The sequence below is a fragment of the Astatotilapia calliptera genome, chromosome 18 (assembly GCF_964374335.1).
Source record: "Astatotilapia calliptera chromosome 18, fAstCal68.1, whole genome shotgun sequence".
In the NCBI taxonomy this organism is placed as follows: domain Eukaryota; kingdom Metazoa; phylum Chordata; class Actinopteri; order Cichliformes; family Cichlidae; genus Astatotilapia; species Astatotilapia calliptera.
Genome location: NC_137439.1, coordinates 22,815,415 through 22,835,916, shown reverse-complemented (window position 1 = coordinate 22,835,916; position 20,502 = coordinate 22,815,415). Strand labels below are relative to the sequence as shown.

General features: G+C 41.8%; 1 protein-coding gene and 1 long non-coding RNA gene across 2 annotated transcripts in view; one reads left to right on the top strand and one right to left on the bottom strand.

The window, feature by feature from the left end:
* Positions 1-19,853, top strand: part of LOC113010456 (protein unc-13 homolog A) — a 33,757-nt gene extending 13,904 nt beyond the window's left edge. Inside the window, exons 12-42 of the mRNA XM_026149507.2 lie at positions 821-864; positions 1,848-1,926; positions 2,369-2,374; positions 2,472-2,546; positions 2,655-2,874; positions 3,540-3,767; positions 3,957-4,098; positions 4,309-4,478; positions 4,648-4,763; positions 5,288-5,451; positions 5,655-5,808; positions 6,973-7,041; positions 7,274-7,363; positions 7,712-7,846; positions 7,931-8,058; positions 8,693-8,778; positions 8,878-9,004; positions 9,101-9,197; positions 10,219-10,362; positions 10,443-10,520; positions 10,944-11,021; positions 11,105-11,193; positions 11,557-11,700; positions 12,173-12,296; positions 12,895-12,951; positions 13,050-13,130; positions 13,499-13,646; positions 14,111-14,167; positions 14,861-14,947; positions 16,272-16,428; positions 16,517-19,853. Coding sequence (XP_026005292.1) covers positions 821-864; positions 1,848-1,926; positions 2,369-2,374; positions 2,472-2,546; positions 2,655-2,874; positions 3,540-3,767; positions 3,957-4,098; positions 4,309-4,478; positions 4,648-4,763; positions 5,288-5,451; positions 5,655-5,808; positions 6,973-7,041; positions 7,274-7,363; positions 7,712-7,846; positions 7,931-8,058; positions 8,693-8,778; positions 8,878-9,004; positions 9,101-9,197; positions 10,219-10,362; positions 10,443-10,520; positions 10,944-11,021; positions 11,105-11,193; positions 11,557-11,700; positions 12,173-12,296; positions 12,895-12,951; positions 13,050-13,130; positions 13,499-13,646; positions 14,111-14,167; positions 14,861-14,947; positions 16,272-16,428; positions 16,517-16,805 — 3,663 coding nt within the window. The 3' untranslated portion in view covers positions 16,806-19,853. The remainder of the gene's footprint in view (positions 1-820; positions 865-1,847; positions 1,927-2,368; positions 2,375-2,471; positions 2,547-2,654; positions 2,875-3,539; positions 3,768-3,956; positions 4,099-4,308; positions 4,479-4,647; positions 4,764-5,287; positions 5,452-5,654; positions 5,809-6,972; positions 7,042-7,273; positions 7,364-7,711; positions 7,847-7,930; positions 8,059-8,692; positions 8,779-8,877; positions 9,005-9,100; positions 9,198-10,218; positions 10,363-10,442; positions 10,521-10,943; positions 11,022-11,104; positions 11,194-11,556; positions 11,701-12,172; positions 12,297-12,894; positions 12,952-13,049; positions 13,131-13,498; positions 13,647-14,110; positions 14,168-14,860; positions 14,948-16,271; positions 16,429-16,516) is intronic.
* LOC145422078 (uncharacterized) lies at positions 11,447-13,499 on the bottom strand. Its single transcript, XR_013903464.1, has 3 exons — positions 13,271-13,499; positions 12,790-12,916; positions 11,447-11,796 (listed from the first exon to the last, which is right to left on the bottom strand). It is a non-coding gene; the product is annotated as an uncharacterized LOC145422078 (long non-coding RNA).
* Positions 19,854-20,502: the final 649 nt, after the last annotated feature.

Genomic DNA, 20,502 nt, shown 5'->3' with positions numbered 1-20,502 from the left:
TATTATGTTGCTGTTCATTGCGTTTGAATTCAGTTGTGCAGAGAAATAATCACTTGCTTCAATGTTTATTTTGATGTGTGTTGCATTATGTTTTTGTACATTTGGCTTCCTTCCCCTCTCTTTATTTTGATTTTTTTTGTTTGTTTGTGCCAACCCGCTTTGTTTTCTTTCCAGTTTCATGTCATTGCCATAGTGACACTCACATGCACTTTGCTCGGCCATCATTGGAGCATGCTGACAGGTAGGTACAGCCTGAACGTGTTGCTTGAAAGACAGAAGGAAATGCGTCCTGCTGCATATCTATATAAACAGACACCTTCGCTTCGTTCATTCATTTTTCACAACAATTTGACCTTTTTTAGTTGTATCTTTCAAGAGCTGAGCAGTTTGCATATGTGACATAAATTAATTGGCTTTCCAGAAACACCTTTGAATTGAACGTTTACATAAATAAGAGTACTTTGCATAGCTCCATAATCCATAGTAATTTACTGACTAAGTGGTTCTTTTGGTTCTAAATTCTGCTGCCTATAGAGTAAATGCCTTTGTAAACGCCATTATCTTTGTTTCACAGCTGTACAAAGAGCACACTAACTCTGTAATTTCTCTGACCCGCCCTCCTTCAAACAGTGATACAATAATTCAAAATGGGATGGGGTTTAAATGTGAAGAGTTTAATTGAGCACTTTCATAATCAGATAACTTTCATTATGGTGATGCAGCTGTATTCATGCAGCATATTAAAGGAAAAGAAAACCCTGTAGGGACAAACTTCAGATGTCTTTTTTCTTCTTTGACATTCCTCCTCTTTCTCTCTCAGGCTCGAGGAGAGACGTCCAACTCGCTGTGGTTTGGTAAAGGAGGGTGAGTCGTTTATGTTCTCTTACATGACATTACATCAGACAGTGTTTCAGTTAGGTCAAATAATATATCAGCAATTTTACAAAGTACATGAGAAATTTGAAATATTATATAACTTTTTACAGGTAATAACTGTTTCCTTTCCTTTGAAATACCTAGACATTAAAGTGAAGCCACTCCATAACATTAACACTGTCTGAACCCTGAAATGTACAGTACATTGGCAAATATTGTTTATTTTTCCACAAAATTACCAAAAATTTATGCAGTAATAAAAATTACTAACAGAATAATTTATCTCTTTTCCTGTAAATTTTCTTACACACTACTTAAATGTACTCACAATATAATTGTTTCTTTGTTTCCTGATGTGTTAGCCCTGTTATTCTAGTAAATTTACCCTTTAAGTATTTGTAGGTAATTATTTTGTCATTTCAAGTAAAGTACATTAAAATTCCATTTAATTACTTGGGAAGTATGCACCTCAAGTACAATTAAAGTTATCCTCAGTTCATTGGTGAAAGAATCCTTTAGTGTTTTAGCTTGACAATCCTTTTTTTTAGCCCAGAAATGTTTCGTTCTGTTTTATCGAGGCTCGTTCAGCTTGTGGCATTAAGCCAGTCAGCACTGAACAGCTCTGGGGTGCCCTGACTTGGCTGGCAGGTCGTTTGTAGATGAGGGAGACGTCAGAGCTCAACTGAAGCTTCATGCTGAAGAAATGCTACGTTAGCCAAATAGAAACCCAGCAGTTAATGCTAGGTGTGTGGAGTGTCATGCCCACTATTTTATACAAAGCAGCCGCTGTAATTAAACTCCCCAATCAAGTCCTTGAGAAGTCCTTGACTGAGCATTAAAAAGGACTGAGATAAATCCATCACCCTCTTTGTTCCAAATCTCAAGTTTATAGTAAAGCATTTTGATTATAAAAATATAAATACTGATGAGTATATGCATAAATATTTTACTGTTTATTGTTCAACTTACAGAATGGGAGGTGCACTATACAGTATTGACAGCATGCCCGACCTTCGCAAGAGAAAAGCCATTCCTCTAGTCAGAGATCTGGTGAGAACATTAACACACACACGTGCACAAACACGCGGACACACACATGTAATAAACCCCACACTAAGAATCCTTTTTGTGTAGACACAATTGATTTCTGTCTACGATCTTTCCTCTGTCATTGATTTACTGTCTTTTATTTTGCGTTGTAGTTAGTTTTTCTTCCTCTTACCTTATGCATGATTGAACTTCTACTTTTCTAGTTCACCTGTTTTTATAATCAAAAGTAAATTTACTCCACCTGTAGCCAGTTTGATTGCTGTGCTTTGTTTGCTGATAAATGCTGCATAGCAGTAAATAAGAGTTCAGGAAACACACTTGTACACACACAGATCATTTAGATTCTGATAGCTCACTGTTTTAATATCCCTAACTTTGCTCACATCTGTTTTTGTCTCCTTCCACTCTGCTCCTGTGTTTAATCATTGCCTGATATCTTTAGGCGATGGTAAGTGTATTTTATTCATCAAAGAAATCAAATATTAGGATCTATGCAGTTGCTCCACACTTGAAAACATTTTTTTTGTTTGCCGTCTCCTCCTCAGTCTCTGGTGCAGAATTCACGTAAAGCTGGAATCACCTCAGCCATGGCCTCCACTACTCTCGGCAATGAGGAGCTGGTGGGTTTTCCTCCACATGTTTCTTTGTCAGTTTTTTTTTCAGGACCTTCAGAATTTAATAAATAGCTGGACTTAAACATATGTTTCTTTTCTGTGTGGCACTTGCAGAAGATTCATGTTTATAAAAAGACCCTGCAGGCTCTGATCTACCCCATCTCCTCCACTACACCACACAACTTTGAGGTGTGGACAGCCACCACTCCCACCTATTGCTATGAATGTGAGGGACTACTCTGGGGCATCGCACGTCAAGGCATGCGCTGCTCAGAGTGCGGTGTCAAATGCCACGAAAAGTGCCAGGATCTGCTGAATGCCGACTGTCTGCAGAGTAAGGCCACACAGATTTTGGCACTCGTGCGGACAGGCATAAAACATACACATCTTTCTATTGCGCATCTGCACACACCCAAACTGTTTTAGCTCCTCCTGTGTATCCTTCTGCCCGATTGACATCCCATTATTCTTGTCCTCTGTCCACTCTCACATTCTCCTCCCTCTTCCTTTCCAATTTATCTCCTGAGTAATGTGCTGTCATACCCCTGCCCTTTTTCGCTCTCCCTTCTCCCCATAGGCTTTGCATCCATACTGCTTTGTCTAATTTAGTTTCACAAAGAGTGACTTATCCAGTTCCCATCCTCATCTTAGAGTCAGTCTAGGCGATGCATAATTCATTTCTTCTGAGTCCAAAGATTCTTATAAGATCTTGATCCTGGAAACATTTGTTGATCTTTTTACAGTTACTTGACTATCTTGTTTTTCCCGAGTAGATCAATGGTTAAGTGGAGTCAGTCTCTGTCATTGTTTGAGGGAATTTAGGGGTTTGACTCCTGGCCAAGAAATGTCTTTCTAAATTGATCTGATGCTATCTTAACTTGGTGCCCAGTTTTAAGGAAATATATTGCAGTGACTCAGATATATTCCCTTCCCAACATATTCCCACTATCAGCTATTCGTTGTGCATCCCTTCATTCATTTTTTTTCCTGTCTATTCAGGAGCTGCAGAGAAGAGCTCCAAGCATGGCGCAGAGGACCGGACCCAGAACATCATCATGGTCCTAAAGGATCGCATGAAGATCAGAGAGAGGAATAAGCCAGAGATCTTTGAGCTAATCCAGGAAGTGTTTGCCCTCGACAAAGCAACGCATGGCATGCAAATGAAACAGATCAAGCAAAGTGTGCTTGATGGGACCTCCAAATGGTCAGCTAAAATCAGCATCACAGGTACAATTGAATATACATTTATATATTTACCTGAAATAATTGTTGAAGGATACATGTTTGGAGATGTAAAGCCCATAGATGCAAATTTGATTTTTATTTTCAGAAGCTGTTTTCTCTTTTTCTTTCTTTTGTAAGAGAGTTGAAAAGATGTTTTTATACATTTACCTTTGTCTCTCGCCTCTTGCTCAGTGGTGTGTGCCCAGGGCCTTCAGGCTAAAGACAAAACAGGCTCCAGCGACCCTTATGTAACTGTTCAAGTTGGAAAAACCAAGAAGAGGACAAAGACCATCTATGGTAACCTCAACCCTGTGTGGGAAGAGAGCTTCCACTTGTGAGTTCACTAGAAAGCCTATCATAAAAGTTTCAAATGCAAATGATATCTTATTAAAAGTTGTTGAAAATAAAATTTTTATGGTTTGTTTTTATGTCTAAGGCCCACGCAGTAGTTGTAGTTTATTTGGACTAATTTCCCCCACCCTTTCTGTATTACAGTTGTCAACTTTTTATGTTTTCCACCCGTTTGTCCCCCTTCTTCATCCAGTGAATGCCACAACTCATCTGACCGCATCAAGGTCCGTGTGTGGGATGAAGACGATGACATCAAGTCTCGTGTGAAACAGAGGTTCAAACGTGAGAGCGATGACTTCCTGGGTCAAACCATCATCGAAGTCCGCACTCTGAGCGGGGAGATGGACGTCTGGTACAACCTAGGTGAGTTTTTGTGGGACAGGAGAAGAGGCTGAAAAGGGGATAGTGTGTTAGAGATGAATGAGAAGATCAACAAGTCAGTAAGAAATAACAGATAATTGAAGTGCTTGTCTGTTGTAGATAGGAGAAATTTTAGCCAACTAAGGGGACATTTCTTGCTTTCTCGTGACAGACAAGAGAACAGATAAGTCTGCTGTGTCTGGAGCAATTCGGATGCACATAAGTGTGGAGATCAAAGGAGAGGAGACGGTGGCTCCTTACCATGTCCAGTACACCTGTCTGCATGAGGTCAGTCTGCACAAACATGTGGTGGAAATCCTTTAACCTCCTAGGACCTGGCGTCCACATATGCAGACATCACATTTTGGGTTATTTAGACCAAAATACTCAATTTTGCTCTACAAGGGCCTGATATCCACTTACGAGGACATTATACTGCTACTGTTCTATCAAAATTTTAAACGAATATCCTCATATGTGGCTCTTATTTTTCTTAAAAACAAAAATAAGGTTAAAAAAAAAATCTGGTAATTCTTTGTTTTTACATTCATTGGGCCCCAATATGACCAAATATCAAAGAGAAATTAAAAATGCATGCCGTGGAAGAGTTCAGGTCTTAGGAGGTCTTTTTGGAATATTTTAATTATTTATTATATCAGATCCAGTCAGTTTACACAGACATAAATGGGCACATTTAGGTCTAATACTATCATTTTATCCTGCTAATTGCTATTTAACTGCCAGTGATAATGTAAACATTTTTATAGCTTAGTACATAAAATCGCCCTTACTTCCTCTTTGTATGTGTTCAGCATTTGTTCCAGTACACAACTGAGGAGCAAAACGGCGGTGTGGTAAAGATTCCTGACGCCAAAGGAGATGATGCCTGGAAGGTGTACTTTGATGAAACGGCTCAGGAGATCGTTGATGAGTTTGCCATGAGATACGGAGTGGAGTCCATCTACCAGGCCATGACGTTAGTATCCCAAACAGATCCACGAGAGCCAAATGTAAATGTTTGAAACGTGAAGTGCTGATGTGCTAATAAATGGTTTCATGAAGCACACAGTGCATCTAAATCTTGACCACACAGTGTATTTTCTTACCGTGCAATGCAGGAATATGAGATGAGAAGTAAATGTACTAAATCTTTGCCTTTTTGCCACATCCACCCCACAGCCACTTTGCCTGCTTGTCATCGAAGTACATGTGCCCAGGAGTGCCAGCCGTGATGAGCACACTACTTGCCAACATCAATGCTTACTACGCCCACACTACCCAGTCCTCCAACAATGTTTCAGCCTCAGACAGATTTGCTGCATCAAACTTTGGAGTGAGTCCCTGAAAGAGTTTGTCCTTTCTTATATGTGACTATACGCACATGGGACAATTTATTAGGTACACCTTGCTAGCACCAGTTTTGATATCGTTCTGCCTTCGGAACTGCTTTAATTTGTCATGGCACAAATTCAGCAGTGTACTGGCAACATTCCTCAGAGATTTTGGTCCATACATAATAATGATGCTATCTGTTGACTGTGGAAGCCATCTGAGTGCAGAGAACTCATTATCATGTTAAGAAACCAGTTTGAGATGATCTGAGCTTTGCGACACGGTGCGCAGTTAGAAAAGGATAGTTATGCTGAGCAACAGTACTTGGATAGGCTGTGGTGTTTAAATGAAATTCAGTTGGCAGGAGGACGCCAGAGTGTACCAAGAGAATGTCACCCACACCATTACACCTCCACCAACAGCCCGAACCGTTGATAAAGGCAGGTTGGATCCATGCTTTCATGTTGTTTACACCAAATTCTGACACTACCATCTGAATGTTGCAGCAGAAATAAGGTCTCATCAGACCAGACAGTGTTTTTTCAGCCTCTGATTGTCCAATTTTGGTGAGTTTGTGTGAACTGTAGTTTCAGTTTCCGGTTCGTAGCTGACAGGAGAGCCACCCGATGTGATCTTCTGCTGCCGCAGCCCATCTGCTTCGAGGCTCAACATGTTGTGTTTTCAGACATGCTTTTCTGTGGAACATTTGTTTATTTGAGTCACTGTGGCCTTCCTATCAACTCAAAGCGGGCTGCTCATTCCCCTCCAACTTCTGGGATCAGTAAGGTGTTTTCATCCGGAAAACTGCTTTTATACCATTCTCTGTACACCCTGGAGATGGTTGTGTGGGAAAATCCCAGTAGTATTGACTGATTAGATATTTGGGTTAACAGGCAATTGAACAGGTGTACCTAACAAAGTGGCCAGTGAGTGTATAGTGTAAGAGGAATTATATGATAATTTTAAAATCCTATGAGAAATAAGATAGCATCTCGCTTAAACACCCTAAAAAAGGACGTTAAATGTGTCGCTGCCTACTTTGTTAAACTTGTAATGAGCTGAATGTCATCAGATCCATCTTAACTTTGTTTAGTCAAATGGTTGCAAATAATCCTCCAGTCGTGTTACGTTCTTTCATTTTTTTTCTGCATCTTTTCCTTTGTAGAAGGAGAGGTTTGTCAAACTGCTGGATCAGCTGCACAACTCCCTGAGAATTGACTTGTCCATGTATCGGGTAATTACTTCTCTTATTTCTTTTAGAAAATGTGCTAAACAATTTCATTCTTAATTACACGCAGCTTACATAGTATCACAAGTGTCCCTGTTTGTCAGTCTCTTGCTCCTGATTTTCTGAGTGCATGCATCGTTTAAATAAGAAATAGCATGCTTTTAAGCTACTTCGACATAATATTATATATAACATTATATAAGTTATATTTTTTAATTAGTTCTGTTTGCGTTTTCAGAATAACTTCCCTGCCAGCAGTCCCGAAAGACTGCAAGACCTCAAGTCTACTGTTGACCTTTTGACTAGTATCACTTTTTTTAGGATGAAGGTAAGAATTTTCTTTTCTTTTCTTTCTTCTTTTCTCTTTTTTTCCTTCTAAACACATTAGAAAAATGTCAGTACTTTCTAGAAGCAGCCTGTGGCACAAACTGAGAATCAGCCTCATCAGCATAACCCTACATAACCCAACTTAAGCTATTAGCATGAAGCACTGTAATATGTGTGCGTGTGATCATTTTTGTGTGGCTGCTACTGTACACGGGTGCCATTTATGCAGCTCAGTGAGTTTACGGTTAAATTCCCAGTGAGAAAACCCTCCTGATGACGCTGTGTGTGCCTGGTAAATGCTTTGAGGTCTTTTCAGTTCAGCAATATGCTCTTTAATATTTGTTTTCAGGTCCAGGAGCTGCAGAGTCCCCCAAGGGCAAGTCAGGTGGTTAAGGATTGTGTAAAAGCCTGTCTCAACTCCACCTACGAATACATTTTCAACAACTGCCATGACCTCTACAACAGGGAATATCAGACAGACCCTGTGAGTGTGCCTCTGTTTTTGTGTACAGATGCTGCTGTTGCAGTTTTAGGGCCTTTACAGTGAAAGAAACCTTTCTCATTTCAGTCAAAAGCTGTCCCTCCAGATGAGCAGGGTCCCAGCGTCAAGAACCTGGACTTCTGGTCGAAACTCATCACCCTTATTGTGTCCATCATAGAGGAGGACAAAAACTCGTACACTCCTTGCCTTAATCAGTGAGTGTGTGCTTATAAGATTTGTCTGACTCTACGTAGTTATTATACACAGGCAATGCTGAAATATCAAGGCTAGTCTATGAAAGGCAGTCTACACGATGCATAATTCTTTTCGTCTGAGTCCAAAGATTCTTGTAAGGACTGACTAGTCTATGAAAGGCTTTATTATTTAATGGGTGGTGGGTGTGATGGAACAAAAAAAGGAACAAAAAGGGAAACAGAAGTTGTTATGAGACACAAATAGCATCCTTTCAGCACAAAATCCAAAGAGGGCACAATGTCTAGGAAATCAAACAGTATCAACTGTATTATGTAACTGTGCTTGCAGCAGTCCCTTATTTTATGTTCATAAAATAACTCCTGCAGCTTTGCTGGTTGTGTATTTTTAATATTTTAGTACAAATTTAAATAAACTCATAGCTTTTTTTGGAGGAAGAAAACTGAGAATAATAGTATCTTGATAATTTCATATTCTCTCTGTGGTGGATTTCTCTCTGCTGGCAGCTGAAAACATGCTGTGAAAGCACTGATGGAGTTACACAAGAAAGAGCCTGGGCTGTCTTGTTAAATAATACAGCACCATTACTGAATATGGAGCTGGATTTAGTCCTGAGCACTGTGATGTCTCCTTCAGGTTTCCCCAGGAACTCAATGTGGGCAAGATCAGCGCTGAAGTCATGTGGAACATGTTTGCACAAGATATGAAGTACGCTATGGAGGGTAAGTGTTCAGGGTGATGAGATGGGAGTGATGGGCTTTTTTTATTTTGGAATTTTTGCGTGTAATTTTCCTCACCTGTTCTTCCACTTTGATATTCAGAGCATGAGAAGCAACGCCTGTGCAAAAGTGCAGATTATATGAATTTGCACTTCAAGGTGAAGTGGCTCTATAATGAGTACTGCAAAGAACTTCCCACTTTCCAGAAGCACGTACCTGAATATCCAGCGTGAGTATTTTTCTATAGCACCGCATGCTTTTCCTGAAACATTTACCACCGTGGCATAAAGATTTATGTTGCCCTTTGTCATTCTGTGTTGTGCAGCTGGTTTGAGCCATTTGTCATCATGTGGTTGGACGAGAATGAGGAAGTGTCCAGAGATTTTCTCCACGGGGCCCTCGAGAGGGACAAAAAAGATGGGGTAACTGTTTTCAGACATGATCTTAGGTTATGTATTATCAGATTTTCAGGTGTTGCTGTAGTTAAATCCTCATATGTATCTGTTTTAAATACTGACATATGCATAAAACTTCATAAGATTACACCCACAATGTCAAACATTATGAGATGCAGTTTTATGCTTGCCTTATTTCGCATTTTAAGGAATAGTTAAACTTTTTTGGAACTACAAAATTATGGAGGAAAATGTTGAACAATCACATTCTGTTGAGACAGCAGCTGAATACATAGTGAAAACTTAAATGAGGCCCATCACCTGAAGGCAAATTCCCCCGAAAAATGTATTCATGCAATTTTCATGCAAATTCTGGAATTTCTCATCATCTCTCCGACTCAGTGCATCCCAAACTAAGACGAAAGGGTTGAATGCCTCAAGGGAGTCAATAATGGCTCGATACTGACTCAATACCAAAGTGAAAAAATGCCTCACTGCACCAGTTAGTACACACATACACACACACACACACACACACACACACACACACACACACACACACACACACACACACAAGTACCATGAAGCATCTCACACTCTCAGTCTGGCTCACACCAAAAAGTCGATACAAAGCAGCTGAAGAGTCTCCCAGCTCATATGTCGGGGATCCTTTGGGTCCAATTACTGTCACCAGAGGCGGCTTCTGCTTTCCTGTGTCAGCAAAAAAAACGATCCCCAGGCTCTGGCACTTACCATAACATTATTCACTTCTTGGCTAATGGCCGGGCTGTTAATGAGGGACTTGTTTCCCATCATGGCCCTCTGATCGCCTTGATCACCCTGATCCAAAAGATTTTAGAAGAACTTTTTTAAAATGCTGTCACAGGAAGCTGACCTCAGGGTCAGCTCCATTGTTCCAGATGTGAATTTCTCCCGTTGGTGGCCATCAGGGGATTCGAGCCCTGTCTGTGTTAATGTCAGTGCTCAGGTCAATGTGATGTACCGCTTGCTTCTAATACTTCTCCTGCTCTTTCTTGTTGATCAACAGTTCCAGGTAACGTCAGAGCACGCTCTGTTCTCCTGCTCAGTGGTGGACGTGTTCTCTCAGCTCAATCAGAGCTTTGAAATCATCCGTAAACTGGAGTGTCCTGACCCTCAGATCGTTGGAAACTACATGAAGAGATTTGCCAAGGTGACTTTCACCGACTAAATCTCTCACAGAGTGTTTCCCCGCTGTCATATATGTCTAACTATTACTATTTTATTTTTTAGACGATTGGCAATGTCCTGCTGTCTTATGCTGACATCATAGCAAAGGACTTTCCAAATCATGTCAAGAAAGAGAAAGTGGTAAGCGTGGAAAAACTGTGGAGCTCGAACTGCATTTTATGTTCTACACTGATTGGTGTAAATGGTCAAGTTGATTAATTTGAACATAATAAACTGTTCCTCAGTGTAATAGCTGTGCCCAGGTTGCAGCTCTCAAAGTGAATTAGAACTGTGTAATTAGCTGAATGTGATATAAGGTTGGGGAAACGTGGGCTGCACTCCCAGAGAGACTAGGAGGCCCCGGAGGTGCACTAATTACTGAAAACTCTTGCTTCTGCTACCCTGCATCAAAAGAGTGCTTTCACAGACAAGGCAATAAAAAGGTTGAGGCCTAACCTTGATTGATCACAATAAAAAGCCAGGAGCAGACAGAGGATGGGGATGGAGAGAGGGGGGTGAAAGAGACAAAAGTGTGTGTAATGATTTTTCTCCTTCTCCCGTCAGCCATGTATCATAATCAATAACATCCAGCAGCTCAGAGTTCAGCTGGAGAAGATGTTTGAGGCCATGGGAGGCAAAGATGTGAGTTTCCAAACGGGCTGTTTTCATTTTGGTTGTTCTCATGTGACCCGGCTGTTGCACTCAACACATCTGTCTTCTTCCAGCTCAATGTGGAGGCCAGCGACTTCCTGAAGGAGCTGCAGAACAAACTGAATAGCGTCATGGATGACCTCAGCCGCATCTTTGCTGTCAGGTGTGTGCGTCTGTTTGTCACCCTGAAACCACAGTAGCTTTAACACACACTTAGAAAAATATTTGTGGCCCAAAAAAGCTGATTTTAAGTAATTCAATTACATTTAAATCTTTCATGTAATCTTGTTACATAAGTACAAAATGTTAAATTTTATGGAAAATAGTCAAATCAACTGTACTTGGCTGGTATACACTCGGTTTATACCAAGTATATTTTCCTTAATGATTAATAATCTGAATAAATAATCTTTTGATTTTCTTTTTTTCAGTTAGATTTTATTCAAAATTATTCTATCATGTTCGTGGGGGCAAAGAATAATTTTTTGAGTCCATTTCATTTGAATATTTCCACACGATGATATAGTTTCCAGCCGCAGATCGAGGATAACGTGAGACAAATGGGGGACATCCTAGCCCAGGTCAAAGGTCAGACTGTCCCAGCAAACGGCAGTGTAGTGCAGGAAGCTGACAATGTCCTGCAACCCATCATGGACTTCCTGGACAGCAAGTAAGTGTCTCTCCATGGACCATCAATAAAGTTTAAAAAAACAACTTAAATTTGTCTCAAGAGTTGGGATCAAATGTTGAGATTTCTTGACCTTACCTAGAAAAACGGGAAAAAAATGCTTTTTATTGATTTTTTTTTTTTTTTTAAATGGCCACATTTTCAGTTGCTGCTTTTGCTATGAAAAATTCCAATATTTTGCACAATAAGCATTTTATAGAAAAAAAAGGATTGCCATGAAACCAAATAAAGTTTTGCTCCCAGTCCAACAATGCCACCGCTAACAAAAAAACCAAATAGATACTTTTATTTTGAAAAGCCCTAGCCAAAAGCCTCAAACAAGGGTCATGTCTATTTTTTCCCTGTGGCTGTATCTGATGATCAAAATGAATAAAAAAAATTACACCCATGACTGAAATCATGTTTTAAGCTGTTATAGTGTGTGTTAAGAGATTCTGTGTTCTTTGTGTTTTAGCTTATCACTGTTTGCTAAGATCTGTGAGAAAACGGTCCTGAAGAGAGTGCTAAAGGAGCTGTGGAAGCTGGTGATGAACACGATGGAAAAAACAATCGTGCTTCCGACCCTTACTGACCAGACGGTACGTGTTTAAAAAACAAGACAGCCGCCCCCCGGATATTTTCACCCTTTTCCTCTTTAGTGTTTTGGTTTGCTGCGTTACCCTGGATTTGTACATTAACACATCTATCCTGCCATTTTTCTTGTTCATCCTTTCATAGGTGATTGTAAGTATATGTGCAGCCTTTTTAAGCATGAAGAAACACTTATTTTTTAAACAGGGATCTTAACTTCACTCTTCATAGCCTTTGTCACTTTTTTCTATGTGGATACAGTGCATCAGTTCAAAAACTCAGTTCAGATGGCAGCACAGTGCACCAGAGGCAGCGTTACGTGACAATGAGTCCCTGCAGTACTGCTGACTGCACACTTAAGCACTTAAACTATAATCCTCCTTGCTGTTGAGAACTTTCCAAAGACGTAACCTTTTTGCTTTGTTTGTTTAGAAGGTAATTTTCACTCAAATCAACGTTACTAAAGTGCATAAACCAGCATAAAACTTGGAGTTTGCTCACCTGTCACCTTGCAAATCTTCCTCACTGGCACATCTCAGAAAACTCCACTTGTTTCTTTTATCCACTCACTCTGCGCCACCTGGTCTTTGTGTCTCTCCTCGACAGGGAACTCAGATGATCTTCAATGCTGCAAAGGAGTTGGGACAGCTTTCAAAGCTGAAGGTGATTAAAAATAGATGAGTGGAACAAGAACATGTCTAAAAAATTGCGTTTATTGAATGTCAGCAGTACAGAATGACTCCTCTCTCCCTGTCCTGCAGGAACACATGGGCCGAGAGGAGGCCAAGGCTCTGACTCCTAAGCAGTGTGCAGTAATAGAGCTAGCGCTGGACACCATTAAGGTATGAGGAGGTGATCACATGTTTTTTAGGCAGCACATATTATAGAATCTCCCTACTTACTATGGACACTGTGATCATACATGAGACTTCTCTTTAAATCAATAGAAAAAAGAAGTATTCTCCATTCTTAATCAACCCACCTTAAATGTGACTCTTAATCACTGTTGCATCTGCCAGGTTTGGCGCACATTTAGAGATCTTTAAATTACTTCTTCATTGCTTGCATACTGACAGCCCTGATGCACGCTACAAGGCAGTTTAGTCGCACTCGCTCACATTACACGCTCTGCTTAGAGCTCGCTGTGTCTGCCGTCTATCTGCCATTCGGTTATCCTCAATAAGCGTGTCATGTCACATCTGTTACACAGCAATACTTCCACGCCGGCGGTGTGGGCCTGAAGAAAACGTTTCTGGAAAAGAGTCCGGATCTGCAGTCTCTGCGCTACGCCCTGTCTCTGTACACGCAGGCCACAGATAAACTCATCAGGAAGTTTGTCCTCTCGCAGAACGCTCAGGGTACGACTTCAATCTGAGTCACACACACACACGGTCACAAGGTAGCTTCAAACAATTTCACACAAATAAGCTTTCAGATGTTCTCAAAGCGCTCAGCTGCTTATTCTTTGTTACTGTGGTTTATGGAATTAAACAGGATTATGGGATTAAAAAGAATGACTTGCTTACAGTACAGAAAATGCTTAATTCACTGGTTGAGTGAGTTATGGTAGGAAAACTGCAAAATACTCTTTGCCTTTGCTTGTTTTAGATACAAAGTATATAAGTTTAAAAGCCTGAAGATGGTTTGTAGGTCAGAGACATGTTTCTGGACACCTTGCTGAGGGATACCTAATCCTTTAGGTGTCAGACACATCAGCCAGAACCACTTCTATAAACTGTTGGGTTGGAAAATGATATTCATGTGCAGATGTACTAGTGTGAGCTTGTTCTTTTAATACTAACTTCCTTTCATTTCCCCTCAGTCCATGGAGGAAAAGGGATCAGGTACACAGCGAACGAAGACACACCACCAGAAAAAGGTACAAGTCTGCAGTGTTATGTAACGTCTGCATGTCCCCCAGGGCAAACCTGCAGCACTCAAGCTTCTGCTCAGATACATTTGTGATCAAACTGTCAGGAACCCAAGATAACCTGACTGCGACCAGTGTTCGCTTTGGGCACAGCTCAGATCTCACTCTGCTCCCTCTTCTTTTTTTTTGCTCTTTAATTGATTAAAGTACATGCCCAGTTATGAAAGATGTAGCCTGCTACATAACAGTATGCATACCCTGCCTGCTGCATGAGACACAGAAACATGATATTTAAGACAGCAGTGGTAGTTAACTAAAAGCAGTGTTTGTCCAGTCTGTTTTAGTTTCCTTTCATATTAATCTACTTTTTTCTTTTCAGTTCAGAGTTTGTAGTCTCTTTAACAAATTAAGATTTCTCACTGCATTAGAGTTTGCCATTCTCTTTGCATTACAGCTCGCACAAAAGCCGCTTTACCCGGCCACCAGATTATCTCAGAGAACTCCTGCCTGCATGCGCACGTTTGTGTGTAACATCTGCATGTTTAAATATAGTTCACAGTCTGCTGATACATTACAATTCTTGAAGTCATACATCTCAACTGTGCTACATCAGGGTCTGCAGAAAACACAAGTTCACAGCCATGGAAAGATAAAGTAGGGGCACAGTTGCCTGTCATCCACTAACAGAGCGTGTCTTTGCAGCGTCTGGAGTGGATGCAGTCGGTGAGGGGGTCATGAATGTGGACATTTTACCCCAGCCTAATGGAGAACACAAGATCAGTGTGAAAGGTAAAAATAGCAGAGCAGCTTTTGCGGTTGTGTCTTCTGTCACCTTCTTTTATTTTTTCACTTAAAGCTGTTCAGTCGGCAGAAATGTGAAGAAGGCCGAAAAACAAACAGCCCCTCCCACCAGACTAGTACAGCCATCTGCATCATGGCAGAATTCAAACCCTGCTCTTTCAGGTGGAAGCTGCTCAAAGAAGGGTGTCAAACATAAGGTCTAGGGGCCAGAATCGGCCAGGCAAAGACTCCAGTGTGACTCACTGGATAGCTTTGGAAAATATGGAGGCCATACATTTGGAACTTTTAACTGTATTTTCACAATTTGTACAGATTTGGGTACTGATCAAGTAAAGTAAATAAGTAATAGATAAACAATTAAATGGCTTAAAAGTACCTGGTTTTTTTTACTACCTGCTACAGACAGTAAGTGTTTGAAAATAAAGGGCAAATCTTTCTGCTTAATTGGGCAGTTTTACACATCTGTTTTTTACAAATTTAGCCTGAAGAGTCATGCTGATAGATGCATGCTTTCATTCATTACAGCAACATTTCTGTGTCATGTAGAAAAAAGAAACACATAGAACTCTTGAAACTGTACTTCTTTTTCTTAAATCAAGATGTCTCAGGGCTGTGTGGTTAAACTTGTTTACACTAACACAAAGGGGAACCGGCCCATTTACCATCAAAGTGGCCTGTATGTGGCCCACAGCGTAAAATGCACTGCTGTATACAAAACAAAGCAAAAGCCAAATGTGATTTTATTCTACTCAGTCTCGCCTCTCATGCTCTCACCACTTCCACAGAATGCACATTACAGTCAACAGTCTGACCCTATGGGACGAATTCTCAGTGCAAAAGCCGATGAGTTAAAAAACAAACAAACAAAGCAAAAAAAAAAAAACAAGCATGCTCCTGACGTGTCGCCTTCAGATTTAGACAGAGTGGACTTTGAAGTCTGCTGTTTGGTACCAGGGTCCTAGCCAGAGAATCGGCTCTCATCACTGTGATGATCATTGACACAGAAGCTGATGTTTCCTCTCACTGAGGTCCACAGCAAACAGAGTGTAAACAGAATTTGTATAATAGCAATATGAGAATAATGGCTGCTCTATAAGCAGTCCAGAGGTGCACGAGGAGAGGTCCTTAGAAAGGACTAAAGTCACTGGACTCTTTGGTTGTATTTTCCACTGCTGATCTGGTCTTCTGTATTTTATAAAGTTTGAAAGCAGACCCACAGGAGCCTTAAATTCCTCTCAGACCAATTTAATCATGCTGAAAGTTTGTTATGGATTTATTACTCATGTTACCTACCCTGGCTTTCTGTGTCCAGTGATCGCTGCTAATGACCTGAAATGGAAAGCACAGGGCTTCAGGCCTTTCGTCGAAGTCTACATCATCGGCCCTCACCTGAGTGACAAGAAGAGGAAATTTGCCACCAAGTCCAAGAACAACAGCTGGTCGCCAAAGTTCAATGAGAGCTTCCAGTAGTGAGTGTCCACTCAGTCTGATTTGCAGCACCAGCTGATCCAGAAGAGACAAGCTGACCTTTATCGTGTGTTTTCTGTCTCATTCCAGCTCACTGGGCACTGAGGTCGGGCCGGAGAGCTACGAGCTGCAAGTGTGCGTGAAGGACTACTGCTTCGCCAGGGAGGACCGCACCGTGGGCATGGCTGTGCTGCAGGTGAAGGACATAGCCAACAAGGGCAGCGTCACCTGCTGGATGCCGCTGGGCAGACGCGTCCACATGGACGAGACGGGCCTGACGGTGTTGCGCATCCTCTCTCAGCGCAACAACGACGACGTGGCGAAAGAATTCGTCAAACTCAAGTCAGACCAGCGTTCGGCCGAAGAGGGCCGCAGCTGAGGGGAGGGAGAGGAGAGCGAGAGAGCACGTGTGCACAGAGACGTACCTGACCGGCAAAGTGTTACGCACACATACTACTCACACCTGCATAGTTAGACAACCACGTGCAATACACAAGCACACACATAAAAATGCTCAGTTGTACATATCTCGCTTACATTATGCAACATTTACATCGCAATGTTATCAATGCAAACAAGCAGGAATATGTTTATATGAATCTCATTAGTCATTTCCCCCAAAAACTCTCCACTGAAGCCTCACATCCCCATCCCTCACTCACTCGTTCCTGCCACACTACGCCTTTTATACGCCGCGCATTTAGATGTGAGATAACGCTCACTGCATCCACAACAAGTCCATGTGAATAGGTTGAGAATGACCACTTTGCACTTTGCTCCTCGCCATAGCTATGCTCCGTCAGCCTGTCCGTCCGTCTGCTTGCCTGCCTGACTGTGTGTCGTTCTTCCAGTCCGTCTCCCCGACCCTCGTTGTTTTGCTCTTTGTAGGCTTCCCACGATGTAACATATTGTGTAATTTGGAGTTCAGACACAGATCTAAGATCAGCCCTCCTTCCCCTCAAAAACAGACAAACAAACAAACAAAAAACACAACACTGACCCTGGATCATCTGACATCCAAGGTCAACATCACTGCTAGTCCTGTAATGTAATCTCCTGCATGTTGACCCCCAGGAACACTGTGATTATACCGTTCCCACTCCCGTGTTAAAGATGGGTGCCTCCGATATGTTGTCTGTGTGAGCATGGTGCATTTAACCCCGGTACAATAAGGTTTTTATAAAATGTGACATGAAGACACACCACCAGTGGATCCATGACGTGCCGTGACGTGTGACGTGCCGTTAGGGGCAAAAGCCGCGGCCACACACAATGTGCAGTTTTTAAAATGTTTCTTGTTGCTTCACGTCACGACAAAACGGAGCAATGCCCCGACGTCTTACCTTCCCCTCCCCCCTGAAGAGTGCACATTAATTTAAAAAAAAAAGGGCTACAGGATGGGTGGACTGGGATGTCACTTCATGCACTAACTCATGCTGTCCGTGCTTCTGTTGCCCGCCTGCTTGTTCTGCCATTTAAACCTTGAAGTGTCACCGTGGAGGAACTCGAAACAAATAAAAAGGACACGTGGTGCCGAACAACCGCTCGGTGGAACACTTTCCTCCCGATCGCCTGCACACGCATCTGAACACATCTGTTCAAGGCAATAGTGGTTTGTTTCACCAACAAAGCTGGTGAATACGCTTTTTGTTAATGTATGCGTGAAGGGGTGTGTGTTTGTGAGAGTGTGTGTGTGTGTGTGTGTGTGCCTGTGTGGGCTGATAGTCACACCTGCAAAATGGGCTGTGAGATTGTGAGCAATACATTGTACCTACACACCCAAAACGTATGCGCTGTCAATAACTAACAGAAGCACCAACTGCACACTCTGCATGAAAGGAATGGGAAAGTTATGATCACGTGGTTTTTGTATCTCACTGAAATATTTTATTTGTGGACTCATAAAGTTCCCATTCCTGTTGGAAGTGTGTAATCTCTTTCTCACACGTTTTGGATAAGAAAGAAGGAACGTGTTTTGCTTTTGAATTACTGCTTTGCCTTCAGTAGGACCAAATTTGCACGAAGCAGAGCTCATGTTTTTCTTTTTTCTTTTTTTTTTTATTCAAAGAATGAAGCCATCAGAGTCACCGCCAAGCATTTATGGTGTACAAGTGTCACTTTTAGTCATGTGAAAAGGTGAGCAAGCGTTCGCGGTCGCCATCCGGCTCGTCTTGTAGTCTCTGTGTAAAACTGAGTGATGTCAGTGACGCCGGGTAGGTTTCTGTTTTAACCCGGGCGTCACTGCTGGCCCTGTCACATGTTGTCTTCGCTTAACTGTTCAAAAGCTACCAAAAACTAATCGTCTGAATGTTATTCACTCTCAGCAGAGCCTTCTTTCTCCGATCGTCGGGATAGTTCAACCCTAAAAGCACGTCTTTCTTGGGGAGACCAAATCATGCCTCTGATTTAGGCCATTAAATTGCACTTGATCGTGCTTGATTTTGCTGTTGTTGCCCAACATTAAAAGGGGAACTCCACTGATTTTTACTGTTGCACAGGATTTGAGCGTTTGCTTATTTAAAAAGAGGGAGGGGTGGGAGAGTCAGTCCTGCTTAGTCCTGTCTGCTTGTGGCTTAAAGCTCTGCAGAGGGGGGAGATAACTGAAAAACAAATAACTAACCCAGACTGGATCGTGGGTAATGCAGTCCCCGAGGAAGAAGAATATATGGACAACAACTCCAAGCACTACCTTTTTCCCCTCTCTTTTGTTTGTTTTTACCTGCACACAAATCAGCGGAGTGCTCCTTTAAACACAGTTAAACTTTTTTGGGGGGTTGCCGTTGGTAACCCCAGAGCTCAAGACAAAAACTTGACATGTCAGGTTGTAGCTGAAAAAAAAAGCAACAATAAATAAGTGATGACCCGGCCCGAGGCTCATTGGCTGCCTGGTTCACGTCTGTATGTGTGTACACGTATACAGACACCACCACACATATGCACTGATGACACACACACACACACACACAGACCTCTGCTCAAGCACAAAAGGGCACATGTAAGATGACACACATGCATGCATGCACGCTGACACACCTCCGCGGAGACCAACAATGGCGCCCTGTGAATAGAATCAACTCCAGTTGCATGATGGGAAACTTTATTGTGCCAGCACGTGTCTCTTTGATGTTACTTGCTGTTTTGTTTTGGGGGTTTTTTCTCCTCCTTCCCTGTTTTTACTTTCAAAGCTATGTAACGACAGCTCATCTGTGTTATCTGTTGTTTCCAAAAGGCTTGTGAATACGTCATCTGTAACCAATACGAATGTAGTGAACACAGAACTCGCATGAGAGAATTATTTTCTACCGAGGATGTTTCTAATTTGTTTCTTATCATTATCGATTGTTCTTTAATGAGGATGAAGTGGAACTGGAATGCAGCCTGATTGTGATCTGCTTCCTATTAAAAGGACATTTGTGTCACAACCCAACCGTCTCTCTGAGAATCGCATCACTGCCTCTGAGTCGAAGCAGAAACAGTCATTTTTATTCTTACTTTGGGATGCAAGTGAGACCTAATCCAAGTTTCTAGTGTGAGTCTTTGAACACATCAACTGGCTTCTCTGTTCTGTGTGTGACCTCTGACCTCTATATGGAGCAAAAGAGGGGATCAAGTTTCAGCTGCCTCTCCGCTGTGAAGAGTGAGGAAAGACAGGTGATCATTTCAGTCTTAGGCTTTATACATGTTGTACTCTAAGCCCAGAGATTAGTATATTGTGGGCAGCACAGTTGTTAGCACTGTCACCTCATAGCGACAAGGTCCAAGAGTTTGCATGTTCTTCTTGTGTCTGCACGGCTACTCCTCTTCCTCCCACAGTCCAAGGACATGCATGTTTAGAGTGACTGGTGATTTAAGTTGGCCAACCAGAAAATTCAATTCAATTTTATTTTATTTATACAGCGCCAAATCACAACAACAGTTGCCTCAAGGCGCTTTATATTGTAAGGTAGACCCTACAATAATGCATATAGAGGAAAAAACCCAACAATCATATGACCCCCTATGAGCAAACACTTCAGCAACAGTGGGAAGGAAAAACTCCCTTTTCTCCCAGGAAGAAACCTCCGGCAGAACAAGGC